This window comes from Aulonocara stuartgranti, assembly GCF_965226115.1.
Source record: "Aulonocara stuartgranti genome assembly, chromosome: 22".
In the NCBI taxonomy this organism is placed as follows: domain Eukaryota; kingdom Metazoa; phylum Chordata; class Actinopteri; order Cichliformes; family Cichlidae; genus Aulonocara; species Aulonocara stuartgranti.
The window spans coordinates 2,175,321-2,198,486 of record NC_138957.1 but is presented as its reverse complement, the minus strand read 5'-3'; the positions used below and the strand labels follow the sequence as shown (position 1 = coordinate 2,198,486).

Sequence of the window (23,166 nt, the reverse complement as noted above, 5' to 3'; positions counted from 1 at the left end):
TTAATGTACAGCATCACGTGTGGTGAGAACCAAACAGCATTTCAGCACAAACATCTCTCACCAAGTGTCACACATGATGGTGGAGGGCTGCCAAAGGACCTGGGCACCTTCTCTATATACTAAAGCATTCTAAACCAAATGTGAGTCCATCTTTCTGAGAAGCTAAAGCTTTGCCTAAATTGGATCACGCAGCAGGACAATGATCCCAAGCACAACAGTAAATATACAAGCAAACCAATCTGAATGACATGCTGTGGCAGGACCTTAAAGACACTATGGATGAATGAACCGAAGGAACCCTGTAAAGCAGTGGGACAAAATTCCTCCACAGCAACGTGAAAGACTTCAAGTTCAAGTTAATGCTGCGAAAGGTGGTTTTATTAGTGAATTGTGTAGTTTACTTAGGTTTTAACAGAAGTTCATTGAGTGCTGTACAAAAGCGTCCTGAGAGGACGATGGCAGAGCAGACGGATTTCCAAGTCGTTAAAAAATTGAGAAGACATAAAACAAAATGTGATGGTTTTTTATATATTTTATAACATTTCAGAAACTGTTTATTGAAGTGAATATAAATATGTTGAGTCTTTATTACAGTTGTGGATGATTTTTTTATTGACATGTCCAAATGGTGAGAAGTACAAACAGCTCCACAGGATCGTCACATAACATGTAGCAAAGGCACATTCACTTTGTTTTGTCACACAAGAAAAGAAACTTGGCTGACTCACCCTGACCATGTGCTACAAAGTTATGTGAACACACACACACACACACACACACACACACACGTCTTTGGATACATTTTCTGATCCTTACACATTTTGATCAAAATGTAATATATGGAAACAAATGATTTCTTGTTCTAAAAGGTGCATACAACTGTACAACTGGCCGACTGTGGCAGTTACTGGTGTTGCATTTGACTAATCTATAAAAATATTTAAAGAAGCAGCTGCATTGGACAGAACTGTACCTTTTACCAAATGAAGCTATCAAGAGAGAACAGAATAGTCAGAACATAACCAGCTATAATATGACGACCAACCAGAACATTCAGAACCAACACGTCACAGCTAATCAACAGTTATGCTTTTCATTGGATCAGTGCTCCTATTCAGAGAGATTTTAACCAGGTTTTTGTCACCACTACTTACAAATACCTAAATGTTACAGTTTAGGAGAACACAATTACTGACCACCAAAGCTACGGCTGCCAGAAACAGCTGCTAAATTCGTCTTTTTAGAATCGTGTGCAAACTTTATTCCAGTTATTTCCACACAAAAGCGTGTCAGCTTCAGGCAATCAGCAGTGAAAGTGTTACAGACAAGTCAGTTATCAGAACTGGGACCTCAGCGGGTCCAGTACCAAGTGTGACAAATGTTTGATCTCCATCAATACACCAGTTCGAGCTGTGAAAAAGACTGGGCAGTTACAACACACACGGTTATACAGCAATTGCGCCTGTTCCAAATGTAGCTGTGCAGAACAGGCGCAATTGTGTAATTTTACAGTCTTGTTGTGTGTTGTTGTGTGTTGTTGTCCGGCTATTTGAGATCACAGCAATGACACTGTGGAAGACATTTTTCACAACCCTTCAAAGGCCTGTTTGAGGGTTCGAGGAAGGGTCTGGCACTTAGGTGTAACGGTTGAAGCTTTATATTTGTGAGACATTCATTTCCCCACGCCTCTTATTCCACCACAACAATACTCACAAATGCTGCCAGTAAATGGCTGTTGAGAAAAGTGATCCCACGCACAGTTCTTTGATTTATTAGTACGATCACAGATCTTACCGATTGGGATGGCCCCCCTCAGCAGCCACTTTCAGTTGCATATGGGACCTTATTTGTGACCTAAACTGAGCTGTAATTTCAATGTACACCAGGACATTAAAACTGCATGTATAGAATAATAAGTCAAATCCCATGAAAACCACTTTAAAATGGTTTGTGTTACTTCCTCGCCCTTCAAATAAAGTTTTAAATCCTTTTCCTCCTGTTGCCAAAGACTTCCCATAGATCAGGAGTCTTTGAGTGCCACGTGACTTTTTTCATCTGTAACACTGTACCTCTGTTTAGATGGGGGTGTTAGGCAAATGTCCATTAGAACCTGAAAGCGCAGCGTTACAAACCAACTCGCTGCCATGTCCACTTTGCTGTCCTTGTTCATTCCTTTTGCTCAGAAACACATTCGCCCTTCGGGCCTCCTGCTCTACAGGGGTCCTTCTGTCAGAGTCTATGGTTGCTGCTTGTGGGGCTGTTCTGTGGTTGCAGCGCTGTGTGATGACAAACAGAAATATGGTGATTAACAAACTGAGGGACAGCACTAGCAAAAGTGACACAATTACCAGCTCCTTTAAATAGCATGGGGCTTGGGCGGCCAGCAGCGCTTCCCCATCCCGGAGCTCTAATTCTCTCTGTCGAGGCTGCTTTGTCCATGAGGTCAGGTTTTTGCCCAGCTGTCTGGTGGTGACTTGAGTGTTCCTGTTGGATGGCGTTGTCTTAGACTCTCCTTGGTGCGTTTCTGTTCCTACAGATATGTGGAGTCCAGATCCTGGCTTGGCCATAGATTGTGTTGTGGGTATGGCATTTGTCCGAGGCTGGGTGTAGCTGGTTGGAGTTTGAGACAGAGGGCTGGTCTTCTGCTTGACATGATAGATGGCCATAGTCTGTTGGTAGCCATTTTCAGTGGACAGGCAGAGGTAGTGGCCCAGTGTGGCAGGGGTGGCCACAAAGCTCAGACTCCCATCCTCCAAGTTCAGATACAAGTCTGAGGACAGCCGACTGTTGGGACGCTCCCAGAGCTGCTGAGACAGTCGTGATGCAGCAGGACACTGCAGCCGCACGACTTCGTTCAGAGACACAGACACCAGCTTGCCTGGAGGACACGAGGCTGACATACAGATTATAGTTTGCATCAGAAACAGGTGTTTGGATATCACAGAAACTAAGAACAATGACCGTGCTTCTAAACAAGAATCTATTGGAAAAATCTGAACTTCACACAATCATGTCTAAATTAGAAAAGTAAAAGTTAAATAAAGCAAATTCATGTTTTATATGTTTGACTCACAGCCCACACAAAACCTCAGACGTGTGACTTTTCATGATTTATTTCATTCCTTTTAGACTTTTCTCCTCCATTTAATCTTCAGACTAAAATAGATATTAAAAAGATGTTATACTCACCCGCAGGCAGTTTGTTTGGACCAAATCTGCTCTTGTGATTTAATGAAACACTGCTGCATGCCTCTTCAGCGTTTCCTCTTTCTATGTCCTGGGCTCTGAGGAGGGAAACCATTAACAGAGAAGGTGGGCACTAGGTTTCACAGATTCCCCACTGATGACCAATCCTCAAACCAGAAGTAAAAACATGAAATTCACAAAGCAGTCATCTATTAATTGGAAGGTTGGTGGTTTGATCCCTGGCTGCTTCAATCTGCCAAATATCCTTGGGCAAGGTACAAACCCAAGTATGATGTGTGTGAATGTTACAACACACTTTCACAGAGGAAAAAGTTGCACGGAGCGCTTTGAGTGCTCAGGAAGAATAGAAAGGTGCCAAGTAGATAAGAACAAGACCATTAAACATTGACCGAGAGGGAGGAAATTCCTACATGGATGTTGTATAATCCCACCTGGAGTATCCAGATGTGTGGTCGCGCCTGTAAATGATTCATTTAAACAAAGCTGTGCTACCGGCTCAAAAGCTACAAGGTCAAGAATAAAAGTTGACTAGCTTTGCACAGTTTGGTATTACCGACTCCTTCCTCAGCTGATGTAGTTTCATTGTGCAACCTTGTGTTTCATAATAAAATATGTGAGCAGATCGTGTGTGCTGAACGTATTAATCATAATAAAAATGTAGTGTTACTCACAGGTTAGTGTTTGTTGTAGAGACCATCACACAGACCCTACTGGCAGGATCCCAACCACAGAAGGGATCTCGGGCCAGAACACACTGAGCACAGGTCCAGTAAAAAGAACAGTTAGCTGTCGGGACCTTCACGACGCCCTCCGACGTGCCGATATAAATCACTCCCTGCAGTGGGACAGAATAAGCCTTCAGACATGTCTGTATAGTACTCTGTCGCAATGACATCATCCTGCTTCACTGTGATGGAGAAACTTTATCTAGTTTGCAAAACTGAGTTCAAACGGTTTACCTGCAGAACATCTGGAACAACACAGAGATCAAGTCTACTTTTTACCCAGACTTGCAAATTGATCAGTTAAGGACTCCAGCATGTTCATAAAAATAATAGATAACTGAACCGAGTGCACGGTAAACCTCTGGGACATTATGTCACGTCCCATTCGATGCTGCCAGTTTGCACCTCCGACTGTCCCTGAGCTCAGAGAGGTGATTCCCCACGACGCTATCTGCTGTCTCACTGGGAGATTCCCCTGATGCTGTCAGGCATAGAAGGCACGTGGGGAACATACAAAGGACTGAGCACTACTTTGAGTTGCTGCAATGGAATCTGGGCAAAATGGACCAGTCTGCCATATCATTAGTTTCATTTTGATCTTTCAGTGTGTCTTTGAATTCATTTGCATCCAACAATGTGACATCCTTTTGTCCCTGACGTGTCCGTCGGTCCATATCAGTATGAACGTCCAGCATGACCTTGAGATGGGTTTCCTACGTGTTCCTTTATTTTATTTAGCAGTGTAGCTTGGAGCTAAATAATAATACATAAATAATTAACCCTCAAAGCAGCACACAGGAACTCTCTATGGTCATTGCCACGTCTTTGTCTCCATTGCCTCCAATAGTCTAAAAACCTAAATGGAACTGAACCACCAAACGTCAGCAGCAGCGTGCACCTTGGGTATGGAGAGCTTCAGGCTCCTGACAGGCTGAGGCTGCTCAAAGACCTGAATCTCCTCGATGATATGGGCCCCTCTGAGTAGCAGCACTGCTTTATGCAAGTAACCAGACTCTGAAACATCAGAAAAGAAATCATTAATAACATAAAACTATTCAAGAAGAAGTGCTGAGAGGATATAACCTGTACTGTGAGGTGTCAGCCTGGTAGTCGTGGAAGAGTTCAGCCTTTGAAATGTGTTAGTTGTGTATTTTACTGCTCTGCCTGCAGTCCTACCTGTAAGCAGAAACAGGACAGTGTAGTGTTTGCCGTTGGCTGCCTGGACCCTCTGGACAGTCAGGTGGCTGTAGGTGTTTTCAGCAGACACCATGGTCAGGTTCCTTCCAACTGCTCGCACACTGTCATCTGCCAGGAAGTTCTCTTTGACAAAGCGCAGGGCATTGTCTGAGGCGTTGTGCAGGCCACACTAACACAAAAGTTGACACAAACTAATTATTTTTGTATTCATTTCCATTTGTGCGGCACTTTTTTAATCGCACATTATGAGCAGCAGAGAGCGTGCCATCAGCGAAACTGCTCCCTGCTCACTCACTCAACGCTCTAACGTATTTAGGTTACACCTCAGCCTGTGGGTCTCGTCCACTTCACCCTGCCGACTGTTATGTTGCCCATAGTTACATGTTTCAAATCTGAACAGCGCTTTGAAATGTGAAGTAGAGCATTTAAAGAATTTTTAAGAAAACATTTATAATAAGGACTACAGTGTCGATGTTAATAAGTTTACAATATTCTGAACACATTAGTGGGTGTGTTGAAATATGAAAGTATGGAAAAGGAAATATGTTAAAATCTGGGTGAGATGATGATGAGAGATGATGATGAGAGATGATGATGAGAGATGATGATGAGATAGCCTTTATTTGTCAGCTGCAGGTCTTTTGCCCACAACCGAGATGACAGACCTTGCCGACCATACATACAATACAAACATCACATTGGGGAGACAGGTCAGGCCAGGTAGCGAGGAAAAAAACATTGAAATGTGCAACACAGAAGGATAATACAGGAATGCACAGATATCAACACACCACAGCACAATAAACACAGACAGCAACATGGGAAAGAGTTCCAGTGTGCACATCTGATCTGGGACCGCTGCAATCTTTGACTGCGCCTCCAACTTTTTTTTTTTTTTTTTTTTTTTTTGGCCTGTCCCGTTTGGCTCTTTTGCATCAGAATTGTTGTCTAAAGGCAAAGAAAGATGCCCAACGGATTTACTTTACCAAATTGACCATCCCAGCCTTGCCGTAATGGTCCATTTGATTCACCTTTTATTGTTTATTTTATTTTCACTTACTGAATACGGGACAGACTTGACTGGGGGAAAGAAGGGGAGAAAGAAAGAGGGAAAGAGAAACAGCTGAGAAGAGGGACGGGGGAGAAGGGCAAAAGACAAAAACCAACAGAACGGGCAGAGAAAAAAAATGCATATATCAATCACCTGGATCACCTGCTGACAAAGAAAAAAGAAAGCAAGCAGAAGAGAACAAGAGTAATAGAATAAACAACATCACAAATCATTGTGTATATGGGAATATGACAGTAAATACTAAATGTTAAACATTATTGTGCAGCACATAAGATCAACAGAACACAGTGTGCTTTGAGGTAGGAGCCAAAAAGGGTGTAGTTTGTGGGTGTGATCACCCGTGTGTACACCTGTGAGCATGGACGCGCTTGTTTTTAAGAGGTTCCTTCATGTAATGATCTGCTAGAGGGTGTGGGGGGGCCACAGCCCCGTCCTCCAGGGCATGAAGCAGGCACAGAGGAGATCAAAACTCCAGACATCCAGAGGCCCCCAGAACACAAGAGACCAAGGAAGACCAACAGAGGGGCAGCTGCGCCACTGTCCCAGAAAGAGCTGAGGAGAGTCCCAGATGAGGGCTCACTCAGCAGCCGCGGAGCAGAAGCCAGGGGGAGTTGCAGTGACGCGCCCGTGAGCTCCGCCGGCAGCCAGCTGTGCCTGAGTGACCGAGCCCCAGGCCGAGAGGCCGGGGGCACCCCACCTCCGAAGTGGCCCGAGCGAGCCCCAGGCTCCAGGCCCCGATAAGCGGCCGCCAAGGAGTGAGCCGGTGTGTACCTGGACGCCCATCCCCGGACACAAAGAACCACCAACGCACCGATGTCTGAGGGAGTCCGCCACTGGCAGGGGAAGTGGTGGTGGGTGGAGATAGGCCTCCAAACCTTGGAGGGCCTGAGATGTCCCCAGAGAGGTGGCGTCTGATACCCAACCTGACATATAGACACAGACATACAGGCACACACAGATACAAACATCCATTCCCACCCTCATGCTCTCATATGCACTTACTCCACACTCAACCAACGTGGAGACAGACATAAAGAGACGCTGTACACACGATCACACTCCCCAAGCGTACTCTAAGCCCCGGGTCTAGGTACCCTTGCCCCTGGAGGGGGGAACTGCACCCAGACCCAGGTGGTGTTTCCCTTTTCCCTGCGGTGGGGAGAGGCAGACCGCCCCGACTCCGCAGCAGCAGGGAGGCCCCACACTCCAGACCGCAGTCAGACGGCCAACTCCTCCTCCTAGCCCCCCCGCTCCAGCAGGCCGCAGAGAATGGGGGTGAGAGAAGACTCCAAACCTCCCTCCACCCGCTCATTGTAGTGTTGATGCATGTGTGTTCTAAGGTGCCTTTAAAACCCAGGAGGGCATGGAGCTACCTGCCAGAGAGCAGCAGGTAAGCGCATGGTCCCTCCTGCTAGCCCTCAATGTCTACGTGTATTTAACATTGAGAGGTGGGCAACGACGCCAGGGGTGAGGTGTACACCCTGATGGTAATTTGGACTCCGTGTATCGTGCCCACCCCCAAGATCCTATATGTATGTGTAATGAGAGTGTGAGTAATGTGAATGTCTAAGTTGTGGGATAAAATTGAGGCAGAGGCAGCCAGAAGGGGACAGAGGGGGGGGGGGGGGGGTAGCCTCCTCTGCACCCTGGTGACATACCCCCACTCCAAGGTCCTGCATGTGTGGGTGGTTGTGGTGGAGCGGGAAGAGGGAGGCAGCTGGAGATGGGGAGGGAGGGAAGGGAGGGAGGGGCAGGTGACCCCTCCCTGGGGCCAGCTCCCCCGCTGACCCCAGTAGGCACCCCCATACTCCGCGACCCGCCAGGGAAAGGGGGCCCAGGCCCATCCAGACCGGGGCCCAGTGCAGCAGCGCCTCCCGGCCCCACAGAGCCCGGGACAGTCCACCCAACCCCACCACAGAGAAAACTGCACCCACCCCACCATCCACTCATCTTCCAGACTACATAAGACAATAAACACCCAGGCTGAGATCTTCCTCCACCTCTCCTGTATCTCCCCCTCCTGCGGGGGAGATACAGGACTGCGCCTCCAACTGACCCGATGTCCAGATCAGAGGGGAGGTAAGCGTTGGAGGTGGCGTTGGATCCGGGGTAGGGAGGGTGATGCGTCGGTGAGTGCTTATCAGTATCAGTATATGTATGTGTGTGCGTGTCCATAGTTCAGCTGAGACAGTGTCCTTCGCCCTGCCAGGCTAAGTAAACAGTCTTCCAGCCAACCCAGGTGGCCTTGCAGGGAATGGGAAGGAACAGACTCAACACAGTCGTTATCAGATGCATTTAGAAAAAATATCATTTACTTTGGTAAACTGAATTTCCCCGGTGTTACTAAACAGAGAAAGGAATTTTTGACACAACTTTCCAAATAACTTCATCCAAACTTTTTTTTTCTTTCCAAAAAACCAATAAATACTGAGGTTAACATTATTAGCTCCCCGATGCTATTCTTCACTTTTTGCTGTATATCAGGCTGCAGTCGTTTGTTGTAGCTCCTCCAGGTTTGATGGCATGGACTCTTCTCTTCAGTTCACCCACAGATTTTCAGCGAGATCCGAGTCGGAGCTCTGTGCAGGTCAGTCGATAACGTTCACCAGGAGAGACGTACGTTTTAGTTGTTGTCATGTTGGAAGACAAACGATGACCCAGTTTCTGCTGCCGAGTGCTTGAGGTTTAAAATGGTCACATATCCTTCTTCTTCATAAATCCAAAAATAAGAAGCATCTCAAAGAGCTGTAGTTTGATGTCATCTGACCAAAGCACGCACTTCCCCTAATCCTGCTCCAGGCTGAGTCTGGTTTGAGGTCGTAAGTTCCTGTGCAGGAGTCAAGTGATCATCTTCTTTGAGACTCCGATTCCCAACTCGGCCAAGTCATTCACTCGTGTTGTGGCAGCGTTTTCTTAAAATCTTTCACTTCTGCAACAGTTGTTCTGTCCTGTTCGGCTCTCATTACATTTCTCGATGATACATCTCAGTAGAACAACTCGGAAACGCTGCGATAACTTTGAGTATCCATCTCCTGCTTTGTGAGCATCAAAAATCATTTTTCTCATGTAAACAGATTTGATTTGGTTTTCGGCTGCTGCTTTCTCTGTGACACACGAGACACTGGAACCTCAGTTTTAACTTAATTTTATAAGCTTTCAGCTTTAAAGAGTTAAAGCACATCATTGCACAACCTGGTTTGTTATTCAGGGATAATTTATACTGACCCTGGAAAAAACACTTTCTCAGATAATTCTATTATTGTGAGTAAATATATATCATTTATGCTTTCTAAAGAAAACTAGCATGCTTAGAAATGCTATGTTGGAAATCCTTTGTTCTGTTTTGTCAAAATTTTGACAAAAACTTGAAATTTCATGCTAATAATTTTATCCACATCTGTATAAAGAATGCTAAGCTAACTGTGAAAGTGTGAACTTGGTACCAAGAGCAGAAGTAGGAAGTAGTGAGAAAGCAGGAAGGACCAGACGGCAGTAATGACGTGGAAGAAGACGACAAATAATCGTGAAACTTTTACATCTGAGAATTAAAGTTTCTCACAGCTGTGAATATGTAATTAGTTTTTGCACATGAAGGCAGCGTGTGTGCACGTACACCCGCTGGTTCATGGAGACTTTACTCTAAATAAGTTTTCATAAGTAACCATTTACCTCGCCTGGATTTGCGACCTTCTCTTGAACCCGTGCACTCCACTGTAATGTGTCCCGGTTCAGGACTTTGTAGTTACCAGAAAAGACCGATTTGATGTCAGTGAGGCGGAAGGAACACACTGCTGATCGCCCAGAGTTGACAGACCTGGTTAATCAAAAACAAACATTAAGAATACAGTCACGAAGAATCAGAAACATGGAACTACGGCAAGCAACTTGTTTCATTCTTAAATGTGCGTCCTTTAAATTGTATTTCTTCTCTGTTGTATTCTATGTCCACGGGTGCACATAAGTGTCAAAATAAAAGACGAGCACCAGATAAGGAGTTGCAGCGCGCGTTTGCGTACATATCAAAGGCCGTGTTTTTGTCCACTAGAGTGGGATTTTCACGGCACATTCTGCACCACATCTCTGTGCGTTCATCATTTGTTTGAAGCCAGCTCACCTCCTGCAACCACTTTTCCGAGAATACGTGCTTCTTTTGTGGTTCGGACTCCTTCTGCTATTCTTTGGAGGTGGAGGAACACCAAAGTAACTGCTTAAAGGAGCTTCTTGACATCTTTAAGAGTTCTAAACAAATGTCTGTCCTCCTCCAGAAAATCTTACGTGCGTTGCAACTTCTTATCTGGTGCGCGTCTTTTATTTTGACACCTGCGGACCACTTATGTGCAGCCCTGGTTATATCAACCCTCAATTCGCCCCTGAAGGCCACAGAAAGACTGCCTGGAGGACTCGTGAGCATGATGAGAGCCTTCCTTGACTGGTACAGAAGAGCACATCCCTCAGATTTGAATGCTTCCCCGGTCAGATGGCATGGATACATCACTGCAGTTTTCTAAATGCCCCAAAGATCAAATCTACGCATGCTTCACCTACACAGTAGGTCAAAGATCTGAAAACTGTGCTTCTCAATCTCAACAGCAAGTTTGTATTAATGGAAACATGGTGATTTTTTTCAGGAGACATCATCACTCACCACTGAGAGGTGAATATGCCATAAAAGAGTATGTCATCCACAGGAGCGCCCTCTGCAGGCAGGAGGGTGTCTATGTCCTGGAGCACATTATAGGGCAGCTCATGGTCAGCTTGGCAAAGCAGCTGAGCTTTTGCGAACGTGGTCCAGCGTCGCTGCAGGGTCCGCTGACCTCCAACATCACTCTGACAAATGAGAGAACACTGTGATGTTATCATGTACATAATATTACAGAAAGGTCAGAGTTACAGCCCTTTGACAGAATTATGAATAACAATCCTGACAGGTAGAAATCTTGGAGATGTCATCCAGTCATGTGGGTGGAGTCACAAATTCAGCTTCACCTTGCTGACTAAGTTCCCCTGCACCGTCAGACGCACTAAGAAGTTACCTTACAGGGGGATTTCTTAAATACTGACATCACTCCAGTTTGAGAAGATCAAAAGAGACAAAGTTGTTATTACAGCCTGTGATGGTGACATTCAGCCTTACTGACCACTAAAAGGGCTTTGCAGGCACATTCACCCATTGTATTTCATAAACACATAACATTCAGTGCATTTTAAGGTTTGTTATGCTATAACTGCATCTGTAGCCTTGGACACACATGTGACTGGCTGTCTGTTTCCTGTGTCTGAATGAGGACTATTAGTGTTTGCGTGACGGGTTTGGTCTGCTCGTGAAGTTTGTTTGTTCCTGGGAGAAAATTCCAAATATCAGAGCACTGCTAAATCTTTGCAGAATCTCTTTGGACGGTTCGTAGACACCGTCGTTCCCACTTACCACACAGATCTGAGAGACGCGGGAGACGATGAACTTGTCGATGAAGTCATACTCTCTGCCCACTTCAGTGAAGAAGAAATAAATTTTCTCTTCATCTGGAATAAATGTGGAACTGATGAAAGTTGGATCTATGGCAAACAGAAGGTAACATAAGCAGAAATGTAAGTTACTGGAAACAATGTGTGAAAGACATGGTAAAGCTGGAAATCCAAGTACATTTTCAAGAATTAAACAGAAATAAGAAACACTTATTACAATGTTTGTGATTCCCACCACATAACAGGTAACAGACAAGATGTGCCAGCAAACAAATGGATTGATACTGATCTAAGACGCCATAAACGTATCTAATATTAAAGAAATTCAAATATCTGAGGTTGGGGAAGAACTCGCTGCACTCACCCTCCAACCATCCTAATGTGTCATCCAGCTTCAGGTCGACACGCTTGCCCTCGCTGAGGTGCCTTGAGATGACTGGCCGGTTCCCCCTGTAGTCTGCCACAGTGCCAGTATAAAGCTCTCCATCTGAGACACATGACAACATCTAACATCATACTGACGAGCAACAGCGACACAATGAAAATATATTCGACCATCTTTGTGGCTGCTGGCAGCATGGTTGTGTGCATACACACTGCTGGCAGCATGTTTGTGTGCATACACACTGCTGGCAGCATGTTTGTGTGCATACACACTGCTGGCAGCATGGTTGTGTGCATACACACTGTTGGCAGCATGGTTGTGTGCATACACACTGCTGGCAGCATGTTTGTGTGCATACACACTGCTGGCAGCATGTTTGTGTGCATACACACTGCTGGCAGCATGGTTGTGTGCATACACACTGTTGGCAGCATGGTTGTGTGCATACACACTGCTGGCAGCATGTTTGTGTGCATACACACTGCTGGCAGCATGGTTGTGTGCATACACACTGTTGGCAGCATGGTTGTGTGCATACACACTGTTGGCAGCATGGTTGTGTGCATACACACTGTTGGCAGCATGTTTGTGTGCATACACACTGCTGGCAGCATGGTTGTGTGCATACACACTGTTGGCAGCATGGTTGTGTGCATACACACTGTTGGCAGCATGGTTGTGTGCATACACACTGCTGGCAGCATGGTTGTGTGCATACACACTGTTGGCAGCATGTTTGTGTGCATACACACTGCTGGCAGCATGGTTGTGTGCATACACACTGTTGGCAGCATGGTTGTGTGCATACACACTGCTGGCAGCATGGTTGTGTGCATACACACTGTTGGCAGCATGGTTGTGTGCATACACACTGTTGGCAGCATGGTTGTGTGCATACACACTGTTGGCAGCATGTTTGTGTGCATACACACTGCTGGCAGCATGGTTGTGTGCATACACACTGTTGGCAGCATGTTTGTGTGCATACACACTGTTGGCAGCATGGTTGTGTGCATACACACTGTTGGCAGCATGTTTGTGTGCATACACACTGTTGGCAGCATGGTTGTGTGCATACACACTGTTGGCAGCATGGTTGTGTGCATACACACTGCTGGCAGCATGGTTGTGTGCATACACACTGTCTGTAAACACGATGAAAGTTCTCAGTGGACTCAACGTGATTCCACTTTACACAGTAGAATCATGTCAATAATCCACCGTCTTACGTTCACCAAGCTGATTTATTGGTCGCGCTATAACTTGCATGTGTGGCGTGCGCAATCAACATGCAGAAAGTATTTGATAAAGATTTAAAATGTCATGTCACATTTGACCTCTGACCTCCTCAAGGTCAACAGACTGATCTGCAGGTCAAAGTGATAATGATGATATATGAAGCCATTTAAAGCAGTGTTTCTTACTGCCATTGTACTGAGACATGCACATTCTAAATATCACCTTACTTTGGACCTCCGACCTTCTTCAAGGTAAAAGATAAAATAAGGCCTTTTATCTTTAAAACAATGATCAAAAATCTACTAATGGAAAGATTCTGATTGGTAATGGCTTCATGTTCAGCAACACAAAGATCCCAAACCGGCTGATAATGCAGTAAAAGCACACCCATCATCGTGGATTAGCCTTCGCTAATCGAAAAAAAGGCATTTACAGGTTGGGGTAACATTCAAATAAGAGGTTTGAAATGTCCTCCAAGAACATGGACAACTATTCCTGAGAGCGATTAAAGAAATAACAAGAAACATAACAAAGTTCATACTGTGTTGAACCGAGTTCAGGCTCTGATGAAGGATAAAGGTGGTCACAGCAAACACTGCACAGCTGCAGCCTGAAGGTAATAAGCTCTGCAAGAACCATTACTACCCAGGTTAACTTCAAAACTGCTCGTGTTTGAAGTCATCAAAAGTGCTTCATGCTGTGAATTCCCCAATAAATCCTGCAGCTGTGCAATCCTGCATTTTCCACCAGCCAGAGACAGGACAGGGATAACTGGGACAGGGATAACTGGGACAGGGACAGGACAGGGATGATTGGGACAGGGATGATTGGGACAGGGACAGGACAGGGATGATTGGGACAGGGATGATTGGGACAGGGACAGGACAGGGACGACTGGGACAGGGACGATTGGGACAGGGACGGGACAGGGACGACTGGGACAGGGACGACTGGGACAGGGACGACTGGGACAGGGATGATTGGGACAGGGACGATTGGGACAGGGACGATTGGGACAGGGACAGGACAGGGACGACTGGGACAGGGACGACTGGGACAGGGACGACTGGGACAGGGACAGGACAGGGATAACTGGGACAGGGATAACTGGGACAGGGATAACTGGGACAGGGATGATTGGGACAGGGACGACTGGGACAGGGACGACTGGGACAGGGACGACTGGGACAGGGATGACTGGGACAGGGATGACTGGGACAGGGACGATTGGGACAGGGACGACTGGGACAGGGACAGGACAGGGACGACTGGGACAGGGACAGGACAGGGACGATTGGGACAGGGATAACTGGGACAGGGATAACTGGGACAGGGACAGGACAGGGATGATTGGGACAGGGACGACTGGGACAGGGACGACTGGGACAGGGATGATTGGGACAGGGACAGGACAGGGACGACTGGGACAGGGACGACTGGGACAGGGATGACTGGGACAGGGATGATTGGGACAGGGACGACTGGGACAGGGATGACTGGGACAGGGATGATTGGGACAGGGACAGGACAGGGACGACTGGGACAGGGACAGGACAGGGACGATTGGGACAGGGATAACTGGGACAGGGACAGGACAGGGATGATTGGGACAGGGATGATTGGGACAGGGATGACAGGGACAGGGACAGGACAGGGATAACTGGGACAGGGACAGGACAGGGATAACTGGGACAGGGACAGGACAGGGACGACTGGGACAGGACAGGGACGACTGGGACAGGACAGGGACGACTGGGACAGGGACGACTGGGACAGGGATAACTGGGACAGGGATAACTGGGACAGGGATAACTGGGACAGGGATGATTGGGACAGGGACAGGACAGGGATCACTGGGAGACACCAAAATAGAGTTGTAATAATCCAGTCATGCTGTGGCATCATTTCCTCACCTACAACGAGAGCCGTATTGCGTTGATAAGGGTCATAGGGGCATCGACCTCTCCCTTCATCAGGCTTGAGGCTCATTGTTAATGTGTCAGTGTTCTGGGAAGACAAGGAGAAAAAGTCAAGCTGCTACTGAAGTGAATGCTAAATGGACCATTTCTACAAACACACAAAAAGGGAAATTCAAGCTTTTTTGTATCAAGTTTATGCTACAATCACTAAACAGTGAGTAACACTGTAACACTGTCACAGTGTTAAACAAACTAACAACTTAAATGCCTTACGATGTAGGTGCAGCGTGGACTGAAGGCGAACGTTCCACAGGCATAGATGTGGCTGGTGTTCAGGAACTGCAGCACACGTATGAAATTGGGACAGTCAGCCTGGAAACACAAAGTTTAACATTTCAACAAAACCAGCTCATGTAAAACTGTTAACGGTTTGTCTAAACCAGGACCTGTTGGTTCAACTTCAAACATTCTCATGTTACATCAAAAGGGACTGTAACTGCCAGCTCCCATATGGAAAAGAAATAGTAAAAACATATGATTTACTCATGAAAGTGGCCACTTTCTCAGTACTTTCATTTTTTTTTTTTAGTAAGTATACAAAACATACAAGTTTCATTATATAATTTTTCAAGGGATCTTATATGTGTTTTCACTCTTGTATGCTTTTCATACAAGTTTCATACAAGACAGATAAAAACTTTATAAGATTTATATATATCTTATATATATCTATATCTATCTTTTCCATATGGGCTGGAACATTATTGGCACCTTTGTCTCGTTTGGTTTGTATATTTGTAATTTAACAGGTTCAAAGCATTTGTTCATACATTCAAACAGAACACTTACCATTTTCTTTCCCTTCATGGAGCACTGCTCAAGGTCTTCATGTGAAGGAGTCCAGTCCAGCTGAGAGAAGAGGAGAGTTCATCAAGTTCTTCACATTAACCACAGCCGCAGGTTTGTGTAAAGATCGTGATGTGAAAGATCACAGCACGGGCCAGAACACATTTCTTTTCGAGACTGCATTTTTTTAAAATACACCAAAAGCAGGCACTACAAGTTTTACAGTCACAAAGGATTTAACCCAGTTTGTGTTTGTCCGAATGTTTAGAAGGACCTTTAGAAATTCATTTAGCGATTTTAAAAAGCTGCCTGCTTCTACATAAAATACTGGTTTCTGCATCGTGGTCTCCTGACTTAAATAGCACATCAAACAGGAACAGTTAAAAATGCTTTCACTTTTTTACTGTGTGATTATTGCAAACTGTGACACTGAATGTGTGAGGTACATACGAGTACACAAACGTCAAACTAGTCATACTGGACGTACTCTCTAGTCCACAGACTGGATTATCGGATTGTGCCAAGATGTGGCAAGCTTAGCTAACATAGGAGTACACGAGAAAGGAGACGTGGAAAAGGTCCTGATCTAATTCTCAAACTACTGTCTGAACGTCAAGTGTGAAAAAAAATGAATGAAAATAGAAGCAGGCTGTGGTGTGCAGGCTACAAGGATGAAGCGCCAGGTTCCTCGTCTATCTTTGAGCCAGTATTTCATGCTTTAAACACAATAAATATTTCAATATATTTTAACTTGGCAACAGAGACTCTGCCTGCAATGTTTTGCAAAAATACTTTAGAATAGTTTAATAAAAAATGTGCTGTTTTTCTTTTGAGTTCTTTAAATTTAAAAAAGTACAGGTGATGGTGAAGCAGTGATTGTGAAGCTGAAGACTTGACAGCCAAGTAGTCCTTCTTGTTAGGCTTCTTTGAAGTCCACCAGCAGGGCACAGACATGGTTGTTTCACTGTCTCTGCAGTCGGGCCGTCATAAACAATTGGTAGTCACATGGACGTCTGTTTAGAGCCTCACAGTCTAATTCCTAACAGAGACCATCTGATCTGCATTTGCATAATCTCAAGTGACTTTATGTCAATATGCATAAGTGTGCATCTGTCAACAGTCAGCCCCTACCTTGTTCCTCAGTATGATGCTGTCCTTGTGGCTAACATTCAGTGCTAACACAGAGTCCCGGGCTCCAACATATAATATGTCCCCATCCTCACTGAGCAGCAGCGTGGTGGTGTTGCTGACATCGTGGCTGTTGAAGCGGATGAGACGTCTCCCAGGACTATCTGTTATCAAACAGCAGTTTGTATCAGGACAAAGCATGTTAGGATTAAATATCCACAGATAACTAAAAGGATCCAGATATAACCGGCTACAGAGTGTTAACTGCTTAGATGTCGAAGAACTCGGTGTCTGCGAAACGTCTCTTCCACGTTTATTATGCCACAGAAAATATTGTGACCACGCTATCTAGTCACTTATTCAACACTAAACACACAATTCACAGTGCACACAGAAAGAATCCACATTTCATTATAACCTGATTCATTTTACCTCAAAGCTTAAACACAATAGTCCATAATGACAAAGTGAAACAAGGTTGAAATGTAAAAAAATATAACGTACATACGTGTTCACAGCCTTTGCTACGACACTCAAACTTGAGGTCAGCTCAATTCTGTTTCCACTGATAATCTGTGAAGTGTCACGTGACTGGTGATAAATCCAGCTGATTGGATGCCACACCTGTCTAAGGCCCCATAATTGACAGTGCATGTCAGAGCACAAACCAAGCCGTGAAGTCCAACCAACTGTGTGCCGACCTCGGAGACAGGATTAAACCAAGACACAGATCTGGGGAGAGGAAACATTTCTGCAGCATTGAAGGTCCCAATAAGCACAGAGGCCTCAGGAAGAAGTTTGGAACCAGCGCTTGGAGTCAAAGGGCCGTTGTAAGGCAGATGATCAAGAAGTTCAAAGTCACTCTGACAGAACTCCACTGTTGGTTTGTGGAGAAAAGAGAAACTTCCAGAATGACCATCTCTGCACCACTCCACCAATCAGGCCTGTACGGCCAGGTGGAAAAGTCACCTGAGGGACTTTCAGACCATGAAAAACTAAATTCTCTGATCTGATGAGACAAAGATCTAACTCTGTGGTCTAGATACCAAGCACCATATGTGGAGGATACTCTGGAGGCACTGCTTAGCACCTGGCCCCTACCATCCCTACAGTGAAGCACGGTGGGGGCTGCATCATGCACCATCAGGAACTAGGGGACTAGTCAGGGTCAGAGACATCCTTGATGATAACCTGCTCCAGAGGTACTGAAACACAGCCAAGATAACAAAGGAGCGGCTTCACTGTGTCGATGTTCTTGGGTAGCCCAACCAGAACCTGACCGAACATCTCTGAAGAGATCTGAAAGTGGTTGTGCACGGATACTATTGCTGTTATTTTTTATGCATCTTCCAGAATTTCAACCTCTTTTTTTACTTACATGTGAAACAAGCACTGAAACAGTGCCCTGTACTTGCATTATAATCAGACACTGAAGTGTACAATCTCACAGTACTCCATCTAACATGATAACTGTCAACTACATTTGTGTCCCAGTTAATTTGATTAACATGATTTTGCCCTTTTTTTAAATTCATGAGGTTTCAGCACAATATCTGTGCACAAGAATCGATTTCGTATATGAAAGACGTGAGAGAACAAACACATCGCTGTGCTTTGTTCTATCCCTAATACATTTAAATGACCCAACATGATAAAGGGGGTAAAAATGCACGTGATGTTTCAAAGGCTTCACTCACCCATGGGGAAGGAGACTCTGGGAGTCAGTGTTGTCACACATGGGCACAGAAACCCCAGCAAGGCCAGGGCGAGTGGCAGCAGGATGGGGATCTCCATCACAGCAGGAATAATGGAGTCTGGCCTCGTTTACACTGAAGTTCACATACTCTGCTGTCCATCACTCCATCTGAGACACATGCACACACGTTACCGTCCAGTCCTCTAATCAAATGCATTGATTTGTGTTGTTTCAACGGTGAGTTTGTGTAACTCCGTTAATGTTTATATGCCTAAGCATCAAAGCTACAGGTTTAGAAATCAGAGATATCACCTATGAGGAGAACATGAGGAGGAACATGAGGAGGAACATGGGTCCGTCGCTGCGTTTTGTTTGTTCAGCTGTGTCTTTGTTTCTTGCTGTGATGAAGAGTCACAGCTCAGGCAGCGCCTCGACGTTTCCACAGTGTGGAGATGTCGCTGATTTAAAAAACACGAACCTGAAGATGAGCTCGACCCTGTAACGCGACACATGCACGCGGACGGCTCCGCCAGCACAGCCCGCAGAGTTTACAGATTACTGCTGGGGCGTTTTACGTGGAGTAACGATGCAATGACGACAGTTTCTTGTGTGCTAAATAACTCTATCTTAGAAAAACTTACAGAGCGACAACACAAAGACAGAAAAGTCAGCTTACGTTTCCTTTCCTCCCAGTTTTCCTTCCATCGCTCCCAAACCACCAATATTCTGTCCAACACTCGCGGATCAGTAACGCGAGGAGAAAACGCTGACCGTGGTTCAGCCTTTACTATAACAACAATGCCTCCTCCCATTCGCAGATCTAGGAAGCCCGGCCTCCACCTGCAGGGCGGCCGTACTCATTACAACGTCCGAGCAACAGGCCCTCCTCAGGCCCCAGGTTCAAGCTGCGTGTACCAGGGGTCTCAAACCAAATGCGCTGTGGGCCACGTTAGTGTTCAAGTAGTACAAACAAACAAACCAACAAACAAAGAAACATTTCTGAAAATGTAGTTGTTTTTTAAATATCAAATATTGCATAATTAGATAAAACTGCATTTTCCTCCCACTTAACTAACTGAAGCCTTTCATTGAACTACCAAATAAACTCATTGGTCCTCTCTGCCTGTGCACACGTGGCAGCACTTCTGCTGTCATTGTGTTCATATTTAACAAAACCGAAGTGCAGACATAAGTGTGCGCATTAGTTTGTGAGTCTGTCAGTGAACTAACACCCCCTCTCATGTTTGTGCCTCTGCTCATGTTGCCTTCATATTCAATCATTTGAAGAACTTATTTTAACATTTCACTCAACAACAAACAAAAAAGTCACTTTAAGGCTGCATTATATCTCCTCACATCAGTGTGAGTAGGCCGCAGGTGGGCCCTGGGCTGTGACTTTAAGACCCCTGGTGTATACAGCATGGCCTCCTCTTTAACAAGGCCTTTAGAAATAATATGTGGACACCTTGGTGTGGGTTTGACTACTTGACTAATGACCAACAGGTTTCCATCTCATATCGTTTAGATGAGTGATATTTTTTATCTTTCCAGGAAGAAATAAGTAAACACACAAAACAAACAAAAAAGCAAAATCCTGACAGGAAACTGGTTTGTAGGACAGCTGTGATGTTTAGTCCAGCTGCAGGATGGTCAGATTCAACTTTTTTACACAAGTAAAAGTGAAAAAGTACATGCTCTGAAAAGTACTCAAAGTAAGAAGGCTAAAATATTATTCTAGTAACAAAATAATGTCAGTACACGGGGAATACCAACAAGTCTAATAAGTGGACTTAGCTTGTAGAACACGAGCAGAGAAAAAGAAGGAAATAAATAAATAAATAATGGCTATGTCCTGTTGTAGAGAACAACTTTGTCTCTAAACAGGGAAATGAGTCAGATGAGCACAATCATTTCTATTGAGATGTCTTTAGTGTGCAGGCTGTGATCAGCTGATGTGTGCTGCTCTGAGTGCATTTATACCACTGCATTCAGCAGCCTTTGTCCTGGCTGATTTCTATGCTCTACAGTAGAAAGTTCAATGACTGACTGAAGCATCACCAGCTTAACTTTAAACACTAGATGTAACTCTGACCATGAGCACCAGTCACATGCTGTTCAGTACTTTAACTTCACAGTACAGTAAACTAATAGTTAACCTGCACTAATCTGATGACTGTTTTTAAATAACACAAAGTTACCTTTGTTCAAGACACTGTCACATGTACAGACACAGCATCTGGTTTAAAAACACTTACATGTAAACTTTATATTTCCAGTTTATCAAACAGCATCCTTACCTTTGAATATAACTGCGCTTCCTCCTCTCCTGGTCTGTTGTGCTTATCTTTCTCCATCTCTGAGTGAAGTTCACATGCAGGATGTCTCAGGCTATGGTACACGGAGAAGTGAAGAGAAAGCAGTTCCTGCCCTTGCTTTGTACATGTCAGTAGTATATACATGACATCCAACAAGACAAGCCTTCATTGTGAGTTCGATTAAGTCTTCAACCAACCGATGTTCCTTTTTTGTTACTTGTTGCAGTATGTTAGCTGAACAACACGTCTCTAGTTATGAATTTTTACATTAGCACACAACATGTAAAGTGTTTTTATAAACACATATGAGGTCAACATGTGTCACGTGTGGACATACCTTTTGTTAGGAATCTTGCTGTTTTTCTTGATTTCTATCCTGATGCTTTGCTGGGGAATCTTGATCTGACTCAAAAATCTCCCTTCGGGTTGTTTCACCTGCAGACCCCGTTATACACAAACCAGGTGTAGCTGCAGAATCAGTCAAACCACACTGATGTGACCATCAAAACGCAGTTTGCTCTTTGAGACGATGCATTTATTAGCTTCATTTCAAAGTTCTTTGCTGATCTAAACATCCATTTAGCTGTCATGTCCCAGTATTACATACAGTGGAAGCATATATTACTATTTACCAGTATTCCCAGCACTAACATAAGGTCCAAGCCACAGCATGTGAAATTAGTGTTCTTCAGAATAAGTCAAAGGCTTCACTGTGAGCGCAGCAGCAGGTAAGATGGCTAATGAGGAGAAAAGAAGATTGGGGAGGATTATCAGTGACCTGGAAACAGCCATGTGGTAACAGACTGAATGCCTCTCAGTATCAAACATGAAGGTGTTAAGACAAGTATAGCAAAAGTTTGTGAATCCTTTGAGATTTTCCATATTTTCACAGAAAAATAACATAAAAAATAATGAATTTATAAGTCAGAAGGAGAACCTAATCAATGAATGATATGTGCTAAAAAAGGAAGATTTCTGAAGAATTCAGTGAAAAGATTTCTTGTTGCTTTGCACACTGGAAAAGGTTACAAAGCCACCTCTGAAGAGTTCAGATACAAAGTCCACGTTCAAAATTGTCAAGAGCAACAGTTACTCTTCTAGGAGTGATCGACCACTAAAGGTCATTACAAGAGCAAAACATTTAATATTCACAAAAGAATCCATGTTAACCTTTAAACAGCGTCAGGTTCTCTCTCTGCCAAGCATGCTGGTAACACTCTGGCAGCTGGAGCGCCAGAAACAAATGCATAAAATAAGAGAAATTTACCATCAAGTTTTTCACAATTAAAATAAAGAAAATGTCCATATTTTTACAAGATAATAAAAAAGTCGTTTTATGTGAAAAATCTGGTACTTTTATTCCATAATTAATACCATCATTTACCAGCTATTTTAAAAAAAAGTGCAATTACAGTAATTACAGTATACTGTTAATTACAGTTCTTACCAACTACACACTGATGGATGTGAATACTGAAAGACCTGAGCTTAATAAACACTGGCTTTACTTCATGTAATAACATGATAATACTGCCATAAAAACATTAGTACTGTTCACTTTGCTATATTTGTTGTTAAAAACATTTTAAAGTAATAAAAATCTTCTGCTGCTGTATGTCTTTATGTAAATTTTCACTTAAAACTACAAAAAAAGAACAAAGGATTGATGAGATTTTGTTTTACAATGAAAACTCACTTCCTGTGCCTGAACATTTAATTCTGCTAACAAACAGACCAAAACAGAAAACTACAACAATTTGTTTTGAAAAACAAATAACTGTGTTCAAATGGCTTTTATTGAGCTATAAAAAACAAGCAGAATTAAAATGAAAACCATCTGGCAACTAAACCAAGAATCATGCTGAACGTTTCGCTGGTGCTGCAGAAACTCTGTGCAGACGGCAGAGTTATGTTTCAGTTTAGGTGCAGCTGACGTCCGCTGTGAAAGACTGTGGTAGAGATACCAGGGGAAGC

General features: G+C 44.3%; 1 protein-coding gene across 2 annotated transcripts; it reads right to left on the bottom strand.

The window, feature by feature from the left end:
• Positions 1 to 521: 521 nt before the first annotated feature.
• sema4ab (sema domain, immunoglobulin domain (Ig), transmembrane domain (TM) and short cytoplasmic domain, (semaphorin) 4Ab) lies at positions 522 to 21,918 on the bottom strand. Of its 2 annotated transcripts, XM_082521577.1 has the most exons (17): positions 21,825 to 21,918; positions 21,530 to 21,660; positions 21,175 to 21,265; positions 18,879 to 19,045; positions 17,185 to 17,345; positions 16,057 to 16,116; positions 15,481 to 15,579; positions 15,202 to 15,295; positions 12,029 to 12,151; positions 11,627 to 11,754; positions 10,847 to 11,028; positions 9,871 to 10,015; positions 5,109 to 5,298; positions 4,831 to 4,946; positions 3,879 to 4,042; positions 3,190 to 3,284; positions 522 to 2,893 (listed from the first exon to the last, which is right to left on the bottom strand). In XM_082521577.1, the coding sequence occupies exons 4-17, from the start codon at positions 18,973 to 18,975 to the stop codon at positions 2,076 to 2,078; spliced, it is 2,472 nt and encodes an 823-aa protein (XP_082377703.1). In that variant the 5' UTR covers positions 18,976 to 19,045; positions 21,175 to 21,265; positions 21,530 to 21,660; positions 21,825 to 21,918; the 3' UTR covers positions 522 to 2,075. The 2 variants fall into 2 exon arrangements, with proteins under 2 accessions (XP_082377703.1, XP_082377702.1); XM_082521576.1 differs by lacking the exons at positions 21,175 to 21,265; positions 21,530 to 21,660; positions 21,825 to 21,918 and adding an exon at positions 19,554 to 19,739 and having other exon boundaries at positions 523 to 2,893.
• Between the last annotated feature and the right edge of the window lie 1,248 nt (positions 21,919 to 23,166).

What these genes read in the sequence shown, in the direction of transcription:
- sema4ab (XM_082521577.1), bottom strand. Translation starts at nt 18,975, where the DNA reads ATGGAGATCCCCATCCTGCTGCCACTCGCCCTGGCCTTGCTGGGGTTT. An exon ending in CCATGAAGGGAAAGAAAATG is followed by an intron (nt 15,580 to 16,056) that starts GTAAGTGTTCTG and finishes TTGTGTTTCCAG; the next exon opens with GCTGACTGTCCCAATTTCAT. An exon ending in CAATACGGCTCTCGTTGTAG is followed by an intron (nt 12,152 to 15,201) that starts GTGAGGAAATGA and finishes CATGTGTCTCAG; the next exon opens with ATGGAGAGCTTTATACTGGC.